The sequence below is a fragment of the Melanerpes formicivorus genome, unplaced genomic scaffold (assembly GCF_026170545.1).
Source record: "Melanerpes formicivorus ecotype bairdi unplaced genomic scaffold, bMelFor1.0.p_v2 SCAF_48, whole genome shotgun sequence".
Taxonomy (NCBI): Eukaryota; Metazoa; Chordata; class Aves; order Piciformes; family Picidae; genus Melanerpes; species Melanerpes formicivorus.
Window position 1 is genome coordinate 2472432 of NW_027142400.1, and position 18878 is coordinate 2491309.

Genomic DNA, 18878 nt, shown 5'->3' on the forward strand with positions numbered 1-18878 from the left:
GGGATGGAAACCAAGCAAGAAGAAAGGATGCGATGATTGCCTTTATGCATCTGGAGTTCAAAGGTGAACTACAAGAGGAGAAAGACACATTGCTTTGGTAGTGATAAGCTCTGTTGTGAAAGTAATTTTTGTGCTCTCTTCCTGACAGAAGACATATGCCACTAGATGGAAGTTTTGGTGTCTTGGTGGGTGTGTCCAGTGGATTTGCAGTTTATGGAGGCAGATGCTCTCCCTAATACCTGTGAGACAGCAGGTTGTGGATGGTAGCTAGGTCTTCTGGTTTGCAGTGCTGCTTCTCTTTGACCTGATGGTTGACTGGTATGCCAACCTTGGATGCTCATCAGTGCTTCCCTTATAACCCCATGGCATCTCTTCCTTTGAGGCTGCAGCTGGCTCCCTGCTTTACGTCTCCCTTGGTGCACTTGGAGAGAATTTAGACAATCTCCCTCCTCCTATGGAGGGAAGGTAGAAGTGCCCAGAGGACATGGGGACGGAGGAGTGCCAGATGAGGTGAAACAGTGAGTGCTTTATCATCCTCATGATATGCTTGGCCAAGCCCTGTGACTGGGGGAAAGGGAGGGAGTCCCTGAATGTGCTTGGAAACCTGATCCTGGGAAGGCAACAATGTACCAGCTGAGGTGCTGATGGAGGAAGAAGTGCTCGTCGCTATGGTTACTGTATTAACCCTGTTGTGTCTGGATGGGCAAGGTTTAATTAACTGTGCCACAGGCTGGGTAACGGTTTGGGAGTGTGAGAGTAGTGATGTTCCACCCTAAGAAGCTATGAGTTGACATTCAAGGTCTCAAAAGCCTCTCAGCCAAGTCTGTAAGTGTGTCCTGGTCATTAGTGTCAACAGCCTTCTTTGAGAGTGAGTTTTGGTAGATTCTGTTGTGAAGGTGAGGTGAATACTGGAATTTTTGAGGGCAGATTGCAGATTTAAGTGGCCAGAGTCTGTCTCCAGCTATAGTTCAAAGGGTAGTCTGTGACTAGAACAGGCTATTATTGTTCGTTTCTCTTTTAATGGGGATATTAAAGGTGGAAATCACCTTTGCCTGAAATGTCTAACTTAAAATGTCTGCCAGAGTAGATGACAAGAAAATGGTTGTCTTCTCAGGTTGCTGAGTGTGTCTGATCATGCTTTGTGTGGTGAGTCTGTTTTCAGTGTGTACCTCACCCATGGTTGTTTCAAGAAGAGCTTCTACCTGGACACATCCTTTCTCCTTCAGCTCATTTATTTTGGCCTGTGAATTCTGTGCACAGACGACTCCCATTATCATTATCTGTAGTTGTTTTCCTGGGGGTGTAGGGTGCCATAGCAATAAGGTAGAAAACTACAAATGGGACACTACAGATGAGGAAAAGTGGTCTTAAAATCTCTGTTTTAGAAAACGAAGCCTCTGTTAAGCATGAAGGGATTAACAAGGAAGGGATTAATGCTTCAGAGGTACCTAGGAACCACCCCCTCCCTGCCACACAGGCGCCCCTCCTCAGGCAGCATCAGTGAGGGAAAGAATGTAGTCAAGTACATATTCAGCATCAGCAAATCTGCTTTTTAAATCCTTCCTCTTCATCACACTGTAAAAAGGATGCTGGGAATAGTTAGATCTGTGGTTTTATTTTTGGTCCCATCTCCCCTCCAGCCCCTGTCATTATTGTGACCTGGTTTGTTAGACAACCCCAAGAAAGGTTGTGTTGGTGCTCAGGGAGAGTACAGCTACCTTGGTCAGAGATAGGAGGGTGGGAGCTGCCTTAGGCTTTGCACCAGAGAGAAGAAAACTGTTGTTGAACTCTTAGCTGAGCTTGTCTCTTTGTTTGTTTGTTTGTTTTGTGGCTGGCTAAGTGCTGTAGAAGGATTTTGAAAGGAGTGCATGGATTGTGCTTTTCTTGTTTGGGTTTTTTTTTTGCTTGTGTCTGAGCTGCCTCTTTTTTCTCTTCTCCTTTTTTATTTCTTTTGAGGTTTTTCTTTTTTCTTTTTTTTTTTTTTAATGACAGTATGAGAAGTGTTAGCCTTAAAAAACAGCTGCCAGGTAGAGACAAGAGAGGTCTTTGAGGAGGTAGACCTGAGGGGTTATAACTGTCACCTGAAGCTAGGTGCTTATCTTTTGTCACTCAAGTGAAGATATAACAAAACCCTCAAAATTATGGTCTTGCTGTTTCTATGTACTTCCTCCCTAGAAATACCAGTTTGTTGGCTGTCTCACTGATAGCAAAAAGGATTAATGGAAAAGCAGAATTGCATCTATTTAATTTCATACTACGCCAAGAACCTGGCAGCTGGGAAGCTTGGATGCAAATACAGTACCTGAAGAACACAACTCTATGCATTGAGAAATGAGACAACCGTTGTTCCTTTTAAGATTCTGTTTAAGTTTAGCTGTAGAAATAGTAGTCAAGGCCACTTCTCTGGGCAGCCACAGTTACTGCATTTCAGAAAATGCTCAAAAGGTAAAGTGATGCAGTTCTTCATTGTAGCTGAGTCAATCTTCAGTGCTTATGGTAGCAATTTTGCAAACAGCAAAAAGAAGATAGCAGCCTATGGGTGTATCCCATGAGTGCCTCAGTTGCCTCAAACTTAGCTGCAGTTTGCCTTATGTCATCTGCTGTGCTAGTTGCTGTTGCAATGCTGTGTGGAAATCTTGGAGCTGCTCTTTCATCATTATTGCTGCAGGTTGGTATTACTGGATCCCGAATGCCTATTTAAAGCAGCATGAGTTTTTAACCCTTTCACAGCAGTGGTTTGTATCGGAGCTAGGAGAGCAATTTAGTTTGAAAGGACTAGCGTGTGTTTGGGATGGATTTCACCCATAGCATAGTGTATTGTGTGGTGTGCAGTTTGCTTGGATTTATTTTTTGCTTTTATTTTTCAAATACAAAGACCAAAAAATAAGGGGGGGGGAACCCCCAAACAAACAAATACCCTCAAAAACCCATAAACACCCTGAAGGAGAGAATGTGGTGGAGAGAATGTAGGGTGTCTTATCTAAGATAGCTATGTTATTCTACAGGAATTTTTGCTGCTGTGTGGAGAGGGGGGGATGGTGAGGGCAGTCACCAGTTTCTCCATGTGCCTTGTTCTCTTCTGCCACCTGTTTGTTCCTCCTTTTTACTGCAGTGTGAAACAGGCCTCCAAACATGTCAGGATGACCCAGTTTGGAGGTTGCCACTACTGTTGCTGCTGCAGGGACTGAACTAGTACTTGTGCTAAGAAGCTGGGTTTTTTTCTAAGAGAAGTTTAGGGACAAGATGATGTGGATGTAATGGAGTGATGATAGCTGTGCTAAGAGCTGTCCTGGCAGCAAGCCTCGATCTGAAATAGGTTTGGGAGCAGCCTTAGCTAGCCTGATAGGCACTTGGAGTTGTAGGACCAGTATGACAAGAACTTGCAAGCTGCAGCTAATTCACACAGCTTGCACCCAGCCCTGGGATGGGCTGAGTGTGCTCAAGTCTTGCTGATCTTGTTGGGAATGGCAGGCATGGAGCATTTCAGAGGACTAGGTAATTTTTCTTGACCTCTTGTGTCTTACTGTAGCTGTGATGGAAAATTAAGAAGGATTGGGGAACTAGAGGGTAACTTTTGAAAAAGTATATATATATTTTTTCCCTTTGAACAAGGTTAGTTAGCAAATGCACCAACAAATATGTGTTTTTAGGGATGTGATGGGAGCTGTGCACAGGCAGGGAGTGGCTCTTTTGGGATATATCTTCTGTTGAGGAATGTTAGAGGAGGTTATGGCTGTAACAGCTTGCTATATCATATGCTGCTGCAGAGTGTGACCTTTAAAGAGGTGCTGGTGCAGGAGGCATTGCAGCTAGGCTTTCTCAAGGACATGTGCCAGAGCTTCCCTGACCATAATGTGTTTGCTGAGGCATTATTTGCTCTAATTAGGAACCACTCCCACAGTTATTTTTCCTGTACTCTTTATTTTTGCACTCCATGTTAAGTTACTTTCTCAATCTTGTGCTTCTGCAGATTCATGTTAGGGTAGGGTAGTAGTGCATTTTCTATTTTTTTTGGGGGGTGTATTTTTCAGTACCTTTATCTGTCAATGTAACACTAATACTTGGGTTTAGAGGTAGCTATAAAGATTATGTTGTCCAAGGTCTGGCTGACAATATAAGCTTGTTGTCTTTCTGCCTGGATTTCTTTGAGGGGTCAAAAAGTTTTCTTTGTACTGCTTTGGTTTCAGACCTGTAGGAAGTAAACAAGTGCAAGAATGGATTTATTGAGTGTTAGTGTCCCTTAAAGTCTGGCCTGCCTACAGTAGGGCAGTCCATGTGAGTTTGCCCATTGATGGCTTCTCCAATGGAGAAAGGGTTCATCACCCAGAACTCTTGTATATTGCCCAGGTTCTCATGTTGTGTGGGGTAAGGTACCTGGAATTTTACGATCTGCTGCACCTTAACCTGTAGTAGGTGCTTGTTTATGCTCTCTTAGTTCATGGATTGCCTTATGAAGTGATTAAACAGGTGCTTATCAAGTGGCTGAGCTGTTTTTTTTCAGGAAGCAAGAATAGAAGGGGTTGGGCAAGTAACTGGGTGGCAGAGCCACAACTGTTCTTGAGAGAACCTGCTCTCTTTAGTTTTTGCAACACTCTGTGCATTTGAAGTAAGTCTCTTTTACTGTGCTTGCTACTAATGTGCTCACATCCTACTGAAGTGAAAGTGAGGAAGATGTAATCTTTCAAAGCAAGTCTGAGAGCTAGTTTTTTCATGCTTAGCATCCAGATGCAGTAGTGCCTTGAGTGGAGTTGTGGGAAAGCTCCTGCCTTCTCCAAAGGGACTGGCACCAAACATCTGCAAACAGGCTTTTATCTGCAGATGGAACAAAAGCATTTCAGTTACACTTCAGAAAATACAACTGAAGGATTCATTCCTCTCCAACATCAAGTTGCTGTTACTTAGTCCCTGGCATTCTTCATCTCATTTTGCTGGAAGCAATCTTTCATGCAACTTGTTCTTGACTGTAGAGGCCATCTGGGGTGCTGAGACTATTGTGTTACTCATAGTTGGGTTTGGAAATGAGGCCACTGGCTGTGAAAAATAACTGAAATAGTAAGGGGTGCTTTTGTGGCCTGACCACTCACCATTCAGGATCAGGGAGTTCTCCTGTTGGAGCTGCTGAGAAGCTGGATGTGGGCAATTACAGCTGGAGGCTCACTTTGCTCTTTGAGCAGCTCCTGGCTCTTGGCATATCTACTGAGGGCATCTCCTCTGTGTGACTCCAACTCATCTTCCTTTCACTGCCTGCTGGCTTGCCCCATGCTTCCATTCTGCTCAAGTGACATCCTTCAAGGAAGTAGCTAAGGGACAGATTGATCATTTCTTTTGGTTTTGTATCCATTATAAAGGCAGTCAGCATGGCTTCTACTCTTGTCACAGGTTTTATTATTGGTAACAATAATAATGAGTTGTAATTAACCTGAAGGCTATTCTGCTCCCACTCATCCCTTGTGTGTGTGCCCTTGTACTGCACAAAGACCCTGTGTCATGGGGAAGTAGGGTTACCCGTGGTTTTTAGGGAGCCTGGCTCTGATACAGTGTTGTCATGAGTTTGCATTCCTATTACAATGAGGAATATAGCAGTTCTGGTTTTAGAAGGCTTCAGAATATTTTGAAGGGACCTTGTGGAAGGTTTTACTCTTTTCAGAGGTCTGAATATTCCTTGGTGGCTTGTGAAGTTGGTTGGCAGCAGTTTGTCTGACCAAGCTTTATGGTAACCTGTGCTGGCTATCTTGCAGACCAAGAATTTCATACTATTAAGAATGCTGTTCCTGGGTAGAGTACCAAAGCTTTGTGTCATGCTACTAGTAGTCTAGAATCTATGGCCTCCTGTGCCGACTCTGTCATCAGTGTGTGTCAAATGGTATTTTTCTGAATTAGTGAAGCTGGCTTTTGGAAAGGATCCACTGTGTTAGGCATTTAAAAAAAAATCCATAACAAAATCTGTGAGGGAAGTTTCTTCTAATCCAGGCTGCCATCTCGTGCATTGACCCATCTGATCAAATATTTTTTTTGAATGTTTTACCTCCTATCATAATTGTATTGATAATGTTGCTACTTGCATTGCCTGGGCATGTCACTGCTGGTAGTTAAGTATGTAATCCAGGCCTATAGCCTCTCGGAGTTAACTCAAGCCACAGTGTGAGAGCAGAATAAATCTGGGCTTAGGGCTGCTTGGACTGAACTGAGAGCACTGCTGGACAAAGAGCTGCTCTGGTATAAACTCACTCTGTCGTTAGGGTGTCTGATCTATATGTTTATCCTGTCTGTAACTTCCAGTCCATGTCTTGGAAGGTCATACATGGGAATAAGTACTCCCTCCCTGTCAAAAGCTAATGTACACTGGGTTTATGTTCTTGTGTGACCTACAAACCCAGTATTATGTGCTAAGTATGTTTAATACAATCCAGTACCTGTCCAAGTGATAGCTATACTCAGATCTAATATGGTCATAGGTTAGGCCCCTAGGTCCTCCATGGATGTCCTTACAATGGGCATCTACATGGCCTTTCTGAGGGAAGACAGCAGCAGCAAAAAGCCAAGAGAGCAACAGCTGGCTGGCTTTCTTTTATGGAAATCCTCATTAATACATCTCCCCATACCTATATGCAGTGTGTGGAACCTTTCCTTGGTAGTGTCAGCTGGGGTCCAGCTTTAGGAATGAGCATATATTGGCAAAAGCTTTAAAAGTAGTGTGTCAACTAGCAAAAGGCTTTCCTGATAAACAATTTAAAATAGATTTTGTTGCTTGCCAAACCTATGTTAGATTGTTCAGTATACCTGTCTGCAGTGCAGCCTTCTTGCTGATGTGGTGAAAATCAAAAGGCAGATGACTGAGGTCTTCAACCATCACTGGAGTTTCAACTTTGAACTTGCCCTTAGATGTACACCATGCAAAGAGCAGTATTAAAAAAAAAAAAAAAAAGAGAGAAAAAGGGTGGGAGGAAAATAGGAAATAATGATGTTCCTTTTCTAGCTTATTAGTGTGCACTGCTTAGGTGGGGACTGATTACCTTTGTGTGGGATAGGAAGCTTTTGGTAGCTGTCAGAGCTTTTAAAGGGATAAATTGCCCAGCATGGAGCACTCCATTTTATTTTTTGTTTTATGCTCTCCAAGGCTGTAGTTTCCAGACTCCAGATGTGGTTTGTGAACAACTTTCTGACCAGTGCTACTTTACCTGTCCATGCCTGTTCCTGCTCATGTCTGCAGCTGTGGGGTGTCTGGGCAAGGAATGAGCTCACTTTTGACTGAGACAATCTCATTCCTTGCTGGAACTAGGAGGCTTGTCTCTTTTCAGTCTTGTGTAACATTCCAGGAAAGTAATTTATATCATATACAACCATAAAACAAGTGTAAGACTTCGTTTTATGAGTATCATGTTGCTTTGGTGGTGGTCACCTGTTCAGTGCCTTGAGTTGAGCTAGTGCAAAGAGAAAGGGGCAGCCTGTGTAGTTAGGGCTGGTGATAGTGGGGTCTGGGATTGCCTATCCTGGTAGGTGAGACCATCTCAGTCCTTTCAACCACCACCACTCAGTGCTTACATGGCCTCACTGCTGCTTGGGTGAGAGGAGATAACACAGCAGGAGAAGAGTGGATGTTTCTCAGGTGGAGCAGTTTCCTAGTCCAGTTCCTCGGGGTCCCAGTAAATGTGCGTGTTCCCAGGTGGCAACAGGTGGCTGGATGCTAGGGGTGCTTTACCTGGCCATGCTGCCTACCTAGACTTCTAATGGATTAGCACCTTCTGGTCCTGTGCATGAGATGAGATACAAATAAAGTCTGAGTTAAGGGAGGCAAGTAGGTAAGTAGGTGTGCAGTTGAGAGATGCTGTGGAGCCTTGTTGCTCAAGGTACCCTACCCCACTGCAGGGTATTTTTCTGTTGCTCCTATTGCTTGTCCAGGTATGGGTGATTTTCTTTTTTTTTTTTTTTTTTTTCCCTTTACTTTGCCTGCCAGTTGCATCCAGAATTTCCCTCACTAGCTGTGGATGCAATGCAGTTGAAGCCTAAATCCTTTCATGCCTTCAGTTGCATGAGGTAATTTTTAAGTAGCCTTTATGTTAGTGTAACTGTCGCTCTCTATTGCTAGAAACAGTGTTAAAGGAGTCTTTCAAATAGGCTGATTTTATTTGAAGTGATTCTGCTTGGAAAAAGTGATCAAGCCACTGTCTTTTGCTCTCTGCTTGTTCTCCCCTCCCTGTCACAGCTGGCTTTGGTGAGACACTTGTCCAATCTTTGTGCTTTTTGCATCTTTCTCTCCTGTGCTGGAACCACGAGGTGGCAGGATTGTTCTGCCAATGCTGCAAGGGCGGTGGGACAGCAATGCAGCTGCTCATTATTACAGCCATGGCAAAGCTTAGTTGTTTGTGTACAATTGTTGTGTATAATTGTGTTTTGCAACTTGGAAGAATTTCACATGGATGTGTCTATGTTCCTTATTTTCTTTATATGCCATTAATCTGTTATGGGAATTGACTTTTTTCCTTTCCCCTGTTCTCACGCGAGATGGAGGGGAGTGGGAGGTATACAGAAACATTCTGAATTCCTCACAGGTTCCAGCATTGATCAAACCCTGTGAAGCACGTTACTGAGGCTGTGAAGGCTGCTCCTTTTGTCCTCATTTCACCCTGTTCTGTCAGGGTATTGCATCACGTAATATGCAAAGTGTTCAGAGCTCCTGCAGTACCCCAGTAATAGGGGTGATCTGAGGCTGCTGCAACAGCTCTACCTCTGCATTCCTGTTGCTTTCTATAAGCTTTAGCACACTCATTTCTGCAGCAAACCCTCCTTGGGGTCACTAAGTTGACCAGCAATGCTGGTAGTGTCATTAAGAAGCAATATGAGTAGGGGGTAGAAATCCTCTTGAAAGTCCCACTAGGAAAGAGTTTCATCTGGTCAAATGGTGATGAGTGGAGTCATTGCTTTCAGGCATTTCCCTTTTCAGGGTGGGAGAACTCTCAAATTAATGCCTCCCTGTTTTACATCTCTCAATTCATTCTTCTAGAATGCAGGACTGAAAATCAGCAATGCAGTTTGTTCTTGTCTCTCCTTCCCTCTGTCAGACGAGGGTTGCCTGTCTTTTACCTCTAGTGAGGAATTCTTGCAGGAAAGATAGTTAGCAGGAAAAAAGGGTGAGTGAAGAAAGATGTCTGGAAACAAGATCATAAAATTCAGGGGGTTGATGACAACATTTTGGTCATAAACTGTTCTCTAGATGGTAGGAAGGGAAGCATCTTTTTCTGCTTCCTTTCCTACTCCCTTCAATTTCTCTTGTCTCTTTTGTTAGTGCTGCACCTAGGGTCCTTTAGTCATTTCATTGTAGACCTCAATTCTTGCACTATGGGGAGATGTTTTTCAGTATTTCTGAGCATTCTGTTCTCCTCTTTGCTGGGGACAGTATGTGGGACTCTATTCCCTTTGCATCCCCACCTTTTGTGCTGCTTCTGCCTTCCTGAGTATGACTGGCTTTAAGAAGGGGCTCTTTTGGGCACTGCTCACTCCATTCTGGGTATGGGGCTGCCAGAAGCATCCTGCTCACCCCATCACAGATGAAATGCATGCAAAAGAAATACTAGTTTGATTCTCATTTCCATCGCTCCCCCCATCTGGTTTCTAGTAGCAACAAGAGCCTTCACAGGAGCAATGCATCTTGTGTCACACAACTGCCTCTATTCAAATATTGTCTTTTTCTGTCCTGGTCTGTGCCAAAATATCTTTCCAGCATAGAGAAATGAGTTGAATGGGATGGGAGAATGCTTTTTGTCTGACATGTTTGGAGAAAAATTATGCTGGTAGAAAGTGTGTGGTGCTGTAGTTTATGCTGGGGAAAATGGGATGGGATTACTTTGCTGCCTTTGCTTATTCTCTTCTGGCATACTGTCTCTTCTGGTGTAAGCATGGCTCAGCCCCGGGCTTCTCTGGCTCTGAACTCTGATGTCTAAACATATTGCTGGGTTACATGCTGTGTGACTGAATGCGACTGAAATGCAGTGGAGCAGAATTTCATGTGCCTGCTGCCCTGAGCTTGCTAGAGGTACGTGTGGAAGGCACAAATGGAAGAGGACACTCTTTTTTTTTTCTTTTCTTTCTTTTTTTCCCAGCATTAAGCTTATGGCAATTCCAGGCTCTACTGGTATGGGAGACTAAAGGATTGTATGACTCAGCTGGTGCTGTGCTTGTTCATATTTCGTAAAGAAAGAGCAATCAGAAGGATTGCTCAAGACACTGTCATACCTCTCAGATGGTGCAAGCATCAAAGCAAGCAAATCTGTAACTAGCCAAGAAATGACAAGCAGAACGAGCTAGATTGTCAGTGAGCAGGCAAGAGTAGCATTACAATGGGGTACTCCTTGCCCTTCCTTCATCCACAGATGCTCCTTTAGTATATGGGAGTACTGCCTTATTGCATCTTATTTTTCTCCTCTCTTCCTTTACTCTAACCGTGAGGGATGACACTGAGGTATCACAGACCTCACCATGACAAGAAAAGCATCCTCCTGCCTTTCATAGTATCCAGTCACTCACAGTCTGCTGTTTGGCTCTGTGGTGTATTGACTTGATTCAAGAGAAATCCTATTAATACATGGGGACCTTGCTGATCTTGCTTGGTTAGGAGAGGAAATGGCTGTAATGATTTTATATTTTTGAGGGGGCTAGGGTGCAAAAGAGAGGGAGTATTCTCACTGTACATAGCATCTGGCATAGGAAGAGTAATAGGTAGGAAAGAGGAAAGCCCCCATCTTTTGTTTGCCTGTATTAAAGGATAAGATGCTGAAGTCAAATCAAGAACTGTAGATCTTTCCACAGCAAAAGGGAGCTAGTTAATGCAGCAGTGCTTAGCATTCAAGAGCTGAATTCAGCCATGGACTTCAGAGAATTCAACTCTTTTCCCTCCCCCTCTCCCTTACACAAAATATATAACACTGCATGGGCAATACCTGCCCTAAGGGGTTTAGCTGAAGTACAGGGAAATGCTGCACTTGAGGTTTCCTGGCAGCCTTTGTTTTTGGTCTGCTTTTAAACACTGGGAGCATATGAAATCATTCTTCTGTCCACATCCTACTGATGTTCCCTGCCTTCTTTGGCATGTGGAGGGAAGGGATGGTGTGTAGGGAGGAGGCAGTTCCATTTGTCCCCATTTTCTTTGTGTGGTCCTCCTGAATTGTGTTTTCTTGTTTTGTTTTTTTGTTGTTGTTCCTTTCCATGTCAAAGCTGATTTCTGAGGTTCCTACCCTTTGGTAACCCTCAACTGCTCACTGTTTTATTAGGCAGTGGAGCAATTTCAATCTAAGAATTTTCTGTTACTGTCCCCATTCCCTGCACTGTCTGTGAAGCTGTTCTATTATGTTTGCCTTGCACAAGAAGAAATTAGCAAGAAGGGATAGTTTTCATCCCATGTTCAATATGGTCCTTAGAAACAATTTGCTGACTTGCAGAGACAGATGCATTTGTACTGCATGAGGTACAAATGGTCGGGGCTGTACCTTTTTCCTGAGGGCTAATAAAACTTTTGCTGAATGCATCCAAAACAGAGTCCAGCAACAGTTTAGTCAGCCCATTGGAAGTCCCCGTTGTGTGCAGGTGGGAGCTTGGAAGAGCCAGAACCTCATGGTGGAAGTTTCGCCTTCTAGCATGTGGGGTTTTTTCAAAGATGTCAATTACAGTGCATTTAATAATGCCCAATCACAAGGGCACAGGCTGCAGAATGCCACTGCTAGTACTGACTTTGATCCAGCCTTATCAAATGGGTGCTGTTGCATATAGTGTAAGCTCTTATGGAAAGGGACATTTTGGTTGTAGTCTTGTCTATGTAAAATGTAACTCCTTAGAGCATCTTTGCATTGTTAAGGGTAAAAGCTGCTGGGGGCCTAATAATGCATAGAGGGTGGAGTTCAGTCCAAGATGTAAAACTGCTGAGGCATAAGGGCTGAAAAAATTGCCAAGATATCTGCAGTGGTTTGGCAGTGCTAGGACTCTGGCAGTATTAGAAGGTATGGACTGTGTCTGGGGACTTTTGTCATGTCCATAGCTTTGGTGAACAAGTTCTGAAATGCTATATGCCATGTTTCAGAAGTGCTGGAACTGGATTGGATATCATACATTACCTAGGCTTGGTAAGAAAAATACATAGTAGTTTGGTGACTGTTCTTTTCCTCTTGTTTGCTGTTTTTCCTGAACTGTTGGAAACAGCAGCTGTTCGTGCAAGTTCTATGTGAAAGTTGCAATGACCATGATTGAAGTCAGAGCTTCAGGGCTGGGCTTTAGAATGAAAGGGTAAGAGGAGATGGTTTTATGAAATGCTCTAATGCCTTGTCTTTGTTTTTCAGTGGATGAATATATTGCCATTGCTAAAGAGAAGCATGGATACAATATGGAGCAGGTAAAACCCTTTGAATATTTATTTTTAAATCTTTTTCAGCAGGTGTTAGGTCATAAAGTGACTGTCTAGAACTGCTTCTTTCCTTCTATACAGTCTGGGTTTTTCCCTTCTCCTAACTTCTCCAAAACTGGCTGTTCTTAATAGTAACCCATGCTCTGGGGGATATGTAGTTCATCCTTAGCTTTACTGCAAGAGTCAAAACTGGAAAACCAAAGCCATGTTAATTTCTAGCAGCATTTAACCATGGGTATTATGCTTCCTATGGTGGCTACAACTTGAACATTTTCAGAACCCCTATGCTGTGTTAAAGAGATTGGCTTGTCTTTGAACAACTGCCTGATTGCATTGCAGTTTCCCCTTGATGGCTCCACCTCTGCCTCATGGACGTACTGGAAGTTATTAATGAGCTATTGAACCATCATATGCTTTTCTGAGGCAAACCAGTATCCATGGTTATTTACTTTAAAAACTGTGCTGCAAATCATTTTGCATTGAATAAAGGAGCACTTGAGATACATGTGTAGCAGCAGTAGATGACTTCACCAGCTGTCCCTGCGGTTAGCCAGTGCCTTTAGCCTAGGGATGGAAATCCTGTCTGAGGAGCAGACTTCTCCTTTACTCCATGTGGTCTGAGGTTGCATACTAATCTTTCCTGGGTTAGGTAACATGAATTTCAACACTCATCTGGGGAGATAAGTACACCTATGCCTGGGAAGCTTTTCTGAATTCTGTAGAGTTTTCTTATGCACTAATACTTGCCTGGAAAAGGGAAGGCAGGGAACCTACTGACATAGTGTACTGGCAAATTATGTACTGTCTTTACAGAAGGATTCTATGGAAACTTCATGAAATTGTTCAGGCCAAGGGCATAGAGACCAATGACTTAGGTGGGCAGGTTTTCTATTCAAATTGCTATCATCTTTGAGTTGGACTTTCAGTGGTTGATACTCATGCTCAAAAAGACAGAAAAAAGAGCACTGAAATTGAGAAACCCAGTAATATTTCCAGCAAAATCAGGAATGATCAGACTTGATAATTGCAGTTTCCAAGGGCAGAAGGCAACAATAAAAGGAAGATGAAAGCACTGAAAGGCTGCAAACTTAAATGAAAATAAGGGTGGTAGCTCACTTCACTTGAGATGGATATCTTAGCATTGGATGTTGTGGGTAACATTTGCCCAAAATAGGTGTTCATAGGGTAATAAAAATGGGTTTCTTTAATGGACAAGTGTTGTCTGGAGACTGTAGATTGGTCAAAGCTTGTGACTTCTAGAAAAAGCAGTATTGAATTCCTGTGTTTTGAAAGACTTACACTTGTCTGACAGAGATTTGCATTCATTTTAACAGACCTCCTGCTTATTCCTCAAAGTTTTTCACCTTGTTTTTCTCCCCTTCTCTGTAGACAGAAGTAGAAGTTGCAGGACTTACCCCACCAGGATATAAAGTGGCTGAGCAACTTGTAAAATTGTCTCCTTCCTTCTAAAGATTGTTCTTGCTCCAACACTCTTGTGTAATGCTCTGGTGTTAAACATGTTTCCCAGGTCCTTCGGGATTTCCTAGACAGCTCAGCTAGGCACATCCAGAAAATAACTGGAGAGGATCTATCTTGTATCGCTCTGGAAGACATGCACTCATTTTGTGTTACAGGACAAGTGTCAAGGCTTTCAAATCAGGATGATTAGTTGTGTCACCACAGGATACTCTCTCTTCAGCAGATACCATCAGAGGTGCTGTTGGCTGGGTAACTGTGGATAAGCTGATATGAACTCCCTGGAAGCCAGGCAGAGCTTGGTTTACACTTGGCCCCTGTTTCTGGCCTTTCCTGACCAGGGCATTCCTTTCCCATGCGTGCATCTCCCCAGCAGTCAGTCTCTTTGGACCTCTGTGCAGGTGGCTTAGCTGACCATCTTTACAGAAATTCCCATTCTTCTGTCTGTACCCCCTGCCCAAAGCCTACCTTTGCAGATTGAGATGTACTAGTTTGTTGGAGAGAATGGCAAGCTGCCTGTCAGGGTGGCTGGGGCATGTTCTGGCACTCCTTTGCCCAGCAGCTTTCCTGTCCAGCTGGCTGCATATGCATTGCATGTGGCTACTATAATTCTGTCCTTTCTGTCCCCTTGCCTGTGGCCAAGTGCCCTGTTGTTGGCTCTGCTGCTGTCAGATGATGGTTGGAGGCTTGGGGCTGTGCTGGTGGGAGTTCCTGCAGCCTCACCAGCTCTAAGGCAGGGAAAAGGCAGGTTCTGTCAAGCAGATGAGCTCCAGCAGGGCAAGCCCACTTCAACTGGTCTTGCAAATGGTTGTAGGTGGTTTTGCTGAGCTGTAGGAGTTGCAGGCTTTTGGGAGTGGATACAGCAAGTCTGACTGTGAGCTGTGCTGTCCTGCCTGCCTATGTCAGACACCCTGAAGGCTGGAATAGCTGCGTATTCATTCACTTGTGGACAATTGCAGAGCTTTCTTAGGATAGCACAAGGCAGAGGAGGGACACTTTCTCCTGTTAAGCAAGCCTACAAGGAAAACATTGTTGTATACTTCAGCCCTTGCTGTCACCTTTGGTGGTATTTAACACTACCCTGATATCCCAAAATGTGTCCTGGATTTTTCCCTTGCTTCCTCACAGGGGTTATTTGGTACATCTTGTAATTGAAGTTGAAAGGAGTGGCTGGGGAGAGAAAACTCAGTCTATTGTGGCTGCAAAATAGTTTATTTCACTCTGTGCCTGCCAGGGTGGATGGAGATAAGTGTCTGTGTTGTTCCTATGACATCTGGAGTGACCGTGCTGCAGTCAAGACTGCTTCTTGTTCTGTTTGATGACAAAAGGGAGGAGAAGGGTGCCTGGGCAGTGTTGAGAGGCTAGTAGGGTCAGGGCAAGATCTTGTGCAGCACTAATGTTTATATACACACTCTGCAAAGTCTTAGGGGAGCAAAATCCCATAAAGGAACTGCATTTTGCATAGCAAAGCATAATGGGGAACCCCCAAATTTAGAGGGATTTTTGTAGCTCTGAGCGGCCAGAGCAAAACTACTAGATGAGGGTCACTGTGGCTGAAACCCAAGCTGAGTTTGCATATGACAAGCAGGTTACTCTGGTGTTTTACTCAGCATGTTGGGAATTGTTTTCTTTTCACAGCCATTGCCAAAGCCTGGTTTCTAGTTCTGCAGTCAGGCCTTCCCCAAAATGACTTGCATGTCACTGGCATGCCAGATGTAGTGATGTGTTATAACACACGGGGGCTGTGCACTCCTGAGAGAGAGGTGGCTGCAAGCGTCTCACATATAACAGGAGGAGAATGTTGGCAGTTAAAGTACAGTGCCTGCACTTTGGAACCTAGAACTGGAGACTGCAGTAGTGAAACAAAGCATCTCTCCAAGGAACAAAAGAGCAGTCCCCAGAATGAGTGAGGTTTGTTCCCCCTTTTGATCAGGGATGTCAGCAGCAAGTCAAAGCTGTATATGTTCTTCCCTCATACTCTGCCCCCTAAACAACTATAACCACCACCACCCCCCAGTCAACTAAACTGTCCCAATTGCACAAGAAGTGAAGGGAGTTGAGCACTAGCAAGAAGTTCCCATTAGCCCAGGCTGGTTTTAGATAGCCTTCCCAAGTCTTTGCTTAGCTTTCCTGTACATACCACGACCAGTGAAGCTGGAATAATGCCTTAAATTTTCTTCTTTCACCTTTCTGTTGCTGTTGTCTTACTACATTACTACCTGTGTGGTTTGGATAAACATTTCACTGGCCTTCACAACTACTGGGGTGGAGATCAGATTCTGGGTTTCTTACATACAGAGAAGTGTCTGATGTAGCTGAGAATTAAAATTGTCTAGCATGTTGCCTGAGAAAAATGTTATCCCTCCCTTTGCATGTGTATAATGTAATTGCGATTACAGTTGTTCCCTTGATGTTCTAATTGTTTCTAGGCCCTTGGAATGCTGTTTTGGCACAAGCATAACATTGAGAAGTCTTTGGCAGATCTGCCAAACTTTACTCCATTCCCAGATGAGTGGACAGTGGAAGACAAGGTCTTATTTGAACAGGCCTTCAGTTTCCATGGGAAAACCTTCCACAGGATCCAGCAGATGGTAAGTGGTGTCACAGGAATGGAAAAGCACAGCAGGCAGTTGTACCATCATCTTCAGTCCTGATTGTGCTAGGCTCCTGTCTAATGCTCTTGGGAGAGAACAGGCCAAAGGGGATGTTAGTGGAAAAATATTGCCATGAATGGAAAGAAACCACATTGTTTCCAGAGTCTCTGTAGAAATGTTTTCCTGGTTCAGGATGAACTTTGACTGTGCAGGTTTTTTTGGTTGGAAATTACAGTATTCAGTCCCCAGCATGCTACAGTAGTGTTTGTCTCAGCTGGAGATCAGATATGGTCTGTACACACATGCCCACCCACCCACACACAGAGTAAAGATCATCTGTGTACAAATTTTTTACAGCCTGCTTTCTGGGAATTCTAGGAATTTCTACAGCCTGTTCCTTTTTTACAGCCTGCTTTCTAGGAATTCATTTTGCCTATGAAGTCTGTGCTTAATCTGATTTGAGACTGTCAATGGGTGCTGTGGTATGGAGGTTCATACACCACTGCCAGCATTCAGTCCTTGGCTTTTGCCTGGTAGTGGTATTTTTTAAAACTGTGATAGGTTTCTGCCTGAAAGGGAACTGCATGGGTGTGTGCAATTTTTCAAAAGAGGGGGAGGATGGGATGTTAAAAAATATTTATTAATTGTATCTTGAGAGTTTCTTCAAGTGGTTCATCACCTGGGTGGGAACCAGGCTTTGTTCTTTGCTCTCCTGCAGTAAAGTGCTTCTTGAGTGTTCCAGCAGGACCTGGTTATGTTGCGTGTGACCCTTTGAAGTGAGCATAGGCTGTTGCAGTCTGTTCAGCCACTTCAAAGCACACATGAATGCCTGTGTTGCTGATCCTGCTGAAAAGCAAAAGGTGACTTGCCTCCCAAGTATGAAGGAGAACTGCCAGGTCCCTTTTCAGAAGGGTGTCAGGAAGAGGCTTGGCTTGCTTTCTTCCTATCCTTGGTGAAGCTCCTTCACTTGTGTTTGTTTTCAAATGGTCTTGGAGTCCTAGGGTCCCCTACTTTCTTGGGTCAGATAGTGAGGCTCGCACATATTGTGGACAGCTGGATACAGTCTCAAGAGTTGTGGACTCTGAAAGGATGAAGCTGTTTTCTTTATTCCTCTGTTCTTACATAGGGAGAAACAAAAGGAGAGGGGAATTTCCTGGGGAGGGAAAAGAGAACATAAAGCCTGTCCTGTTGCTTGTTTCAGTACCAAAGCACAAAATTCTCAAATTTGCTTTGTGTAGAAGCATGACTCTCTCCATGAGTGAAGTGCATTCCAGTACAGGAACACCAAACTCATGCACTGTTCCCTAGTTATTTTTTTTTACTGTTGCTCCTAGAAAAGCCATTCTGCATCAAAGGAATTAAATGGCATGAAGCTTTCTGTTTAATGTGACAGGAATCCATGGGTCAGGGGCACATTAATGGTGAGTTTATATATCATAGTATCAGTCAGGGTTGGAAGGGACCACAAGGATCATCTAGTTCCAACCCCCCTGCCTTGGGCAGGGACACCCCACACTAGATCAGGCTGGACAGAGCCTCATCCAGCCTGGTCTTAAACACCTCCAGAGACGGGGCCTCAACCACCTCCCTAGACAACCCATTCCAGGGCTTCACTACTCTCATGGTGAAGAACTTCCTTCTCATGTCTGGCCTGAATCTTCCCACCTCCAGCTTCATTCCATTCCCCCTAGTCCTATCACTACCTGAGATCCTGAGAAGTCCCTCCCCAGCCTTCCTGTAGGCCCCCTTCAGATACTGGAAGGCTGCAATTAGGTCACCTCGGAGCCTTCTCTTCTCCATACTGAACAGCCCCAACTCCTTCAGTCTGTCCTCATAGGAGAGGTGCTCCAGCCCTCTGATCATCCTCGTGGCCCTTCTCTGGACACCTTCCAGCACGTCCATATCCCTCTGTAATAGGGGCTCCAGAACTGGATGCAGTACTCCAGGTGGGGTCTCACCAGAGCTGAGTAGAGAGGGAGAATCACCTCCCTTGACCTGCTGGCCACGCTTCTCTTGATGCACCCTAATATGCTGCCCTATTAGCACTGATGCCACTTAGAACTGAGGGGGAGAAAAAAGTTCATCAAAGCTAGAGAATTGAAAGTGAGTGGCAATATTTACCAGAGATGGATCTGTTGTTTTGGCGCTCTTAACGTGTGTTTGCGACCAAGTGGATGTTTGTCAGGAGCAGCATTGTCCTTCTGTTAGTTCTTTGGAATTCTTTAATTCCAGTGTACCAGCCTGCTGCATGGCTATTGACAACACATTGACTGTAGCACCTGTGGCTTGCTAACACAGATGGATTTATGCCTGTGTGCAGCTGTGGGCTAGGGTCATAGTTTTGGTGTGATCCATTATTAGAATCTAAAATCAACCTGCAGTCTGAGAACCAGGCTTATCTCAAATGGAGACTTAAGTTG

The 18878-nt window shown here is 44.1% G+C and overlaps 1 protein-coding gene across 1 annotated transcript in view; it reads left to right on the forward strand.

The window, feature by feature from the left end:
• The window catches only part of RCOR1 (REST corepressor 1), an 83763-nt gene that overhangs the window by 47271 nt on the left and 17614 nt on the right, over positions 1 to 18878 (forward strand). The window contains exons 4-5 of the mRNA XM_068160154.1: positions 12324 to 12376; positions 16294 to 16455. Coding sequence (XP_068016255.1) covers positions 12324 to 12376; positions 16294 to 16455 — 215 coding nt within the window. The remainder of the gene's footprint in view (positions 1 to 12323; positions 12377 to 16293; positions 16456 to 18878) is intronic.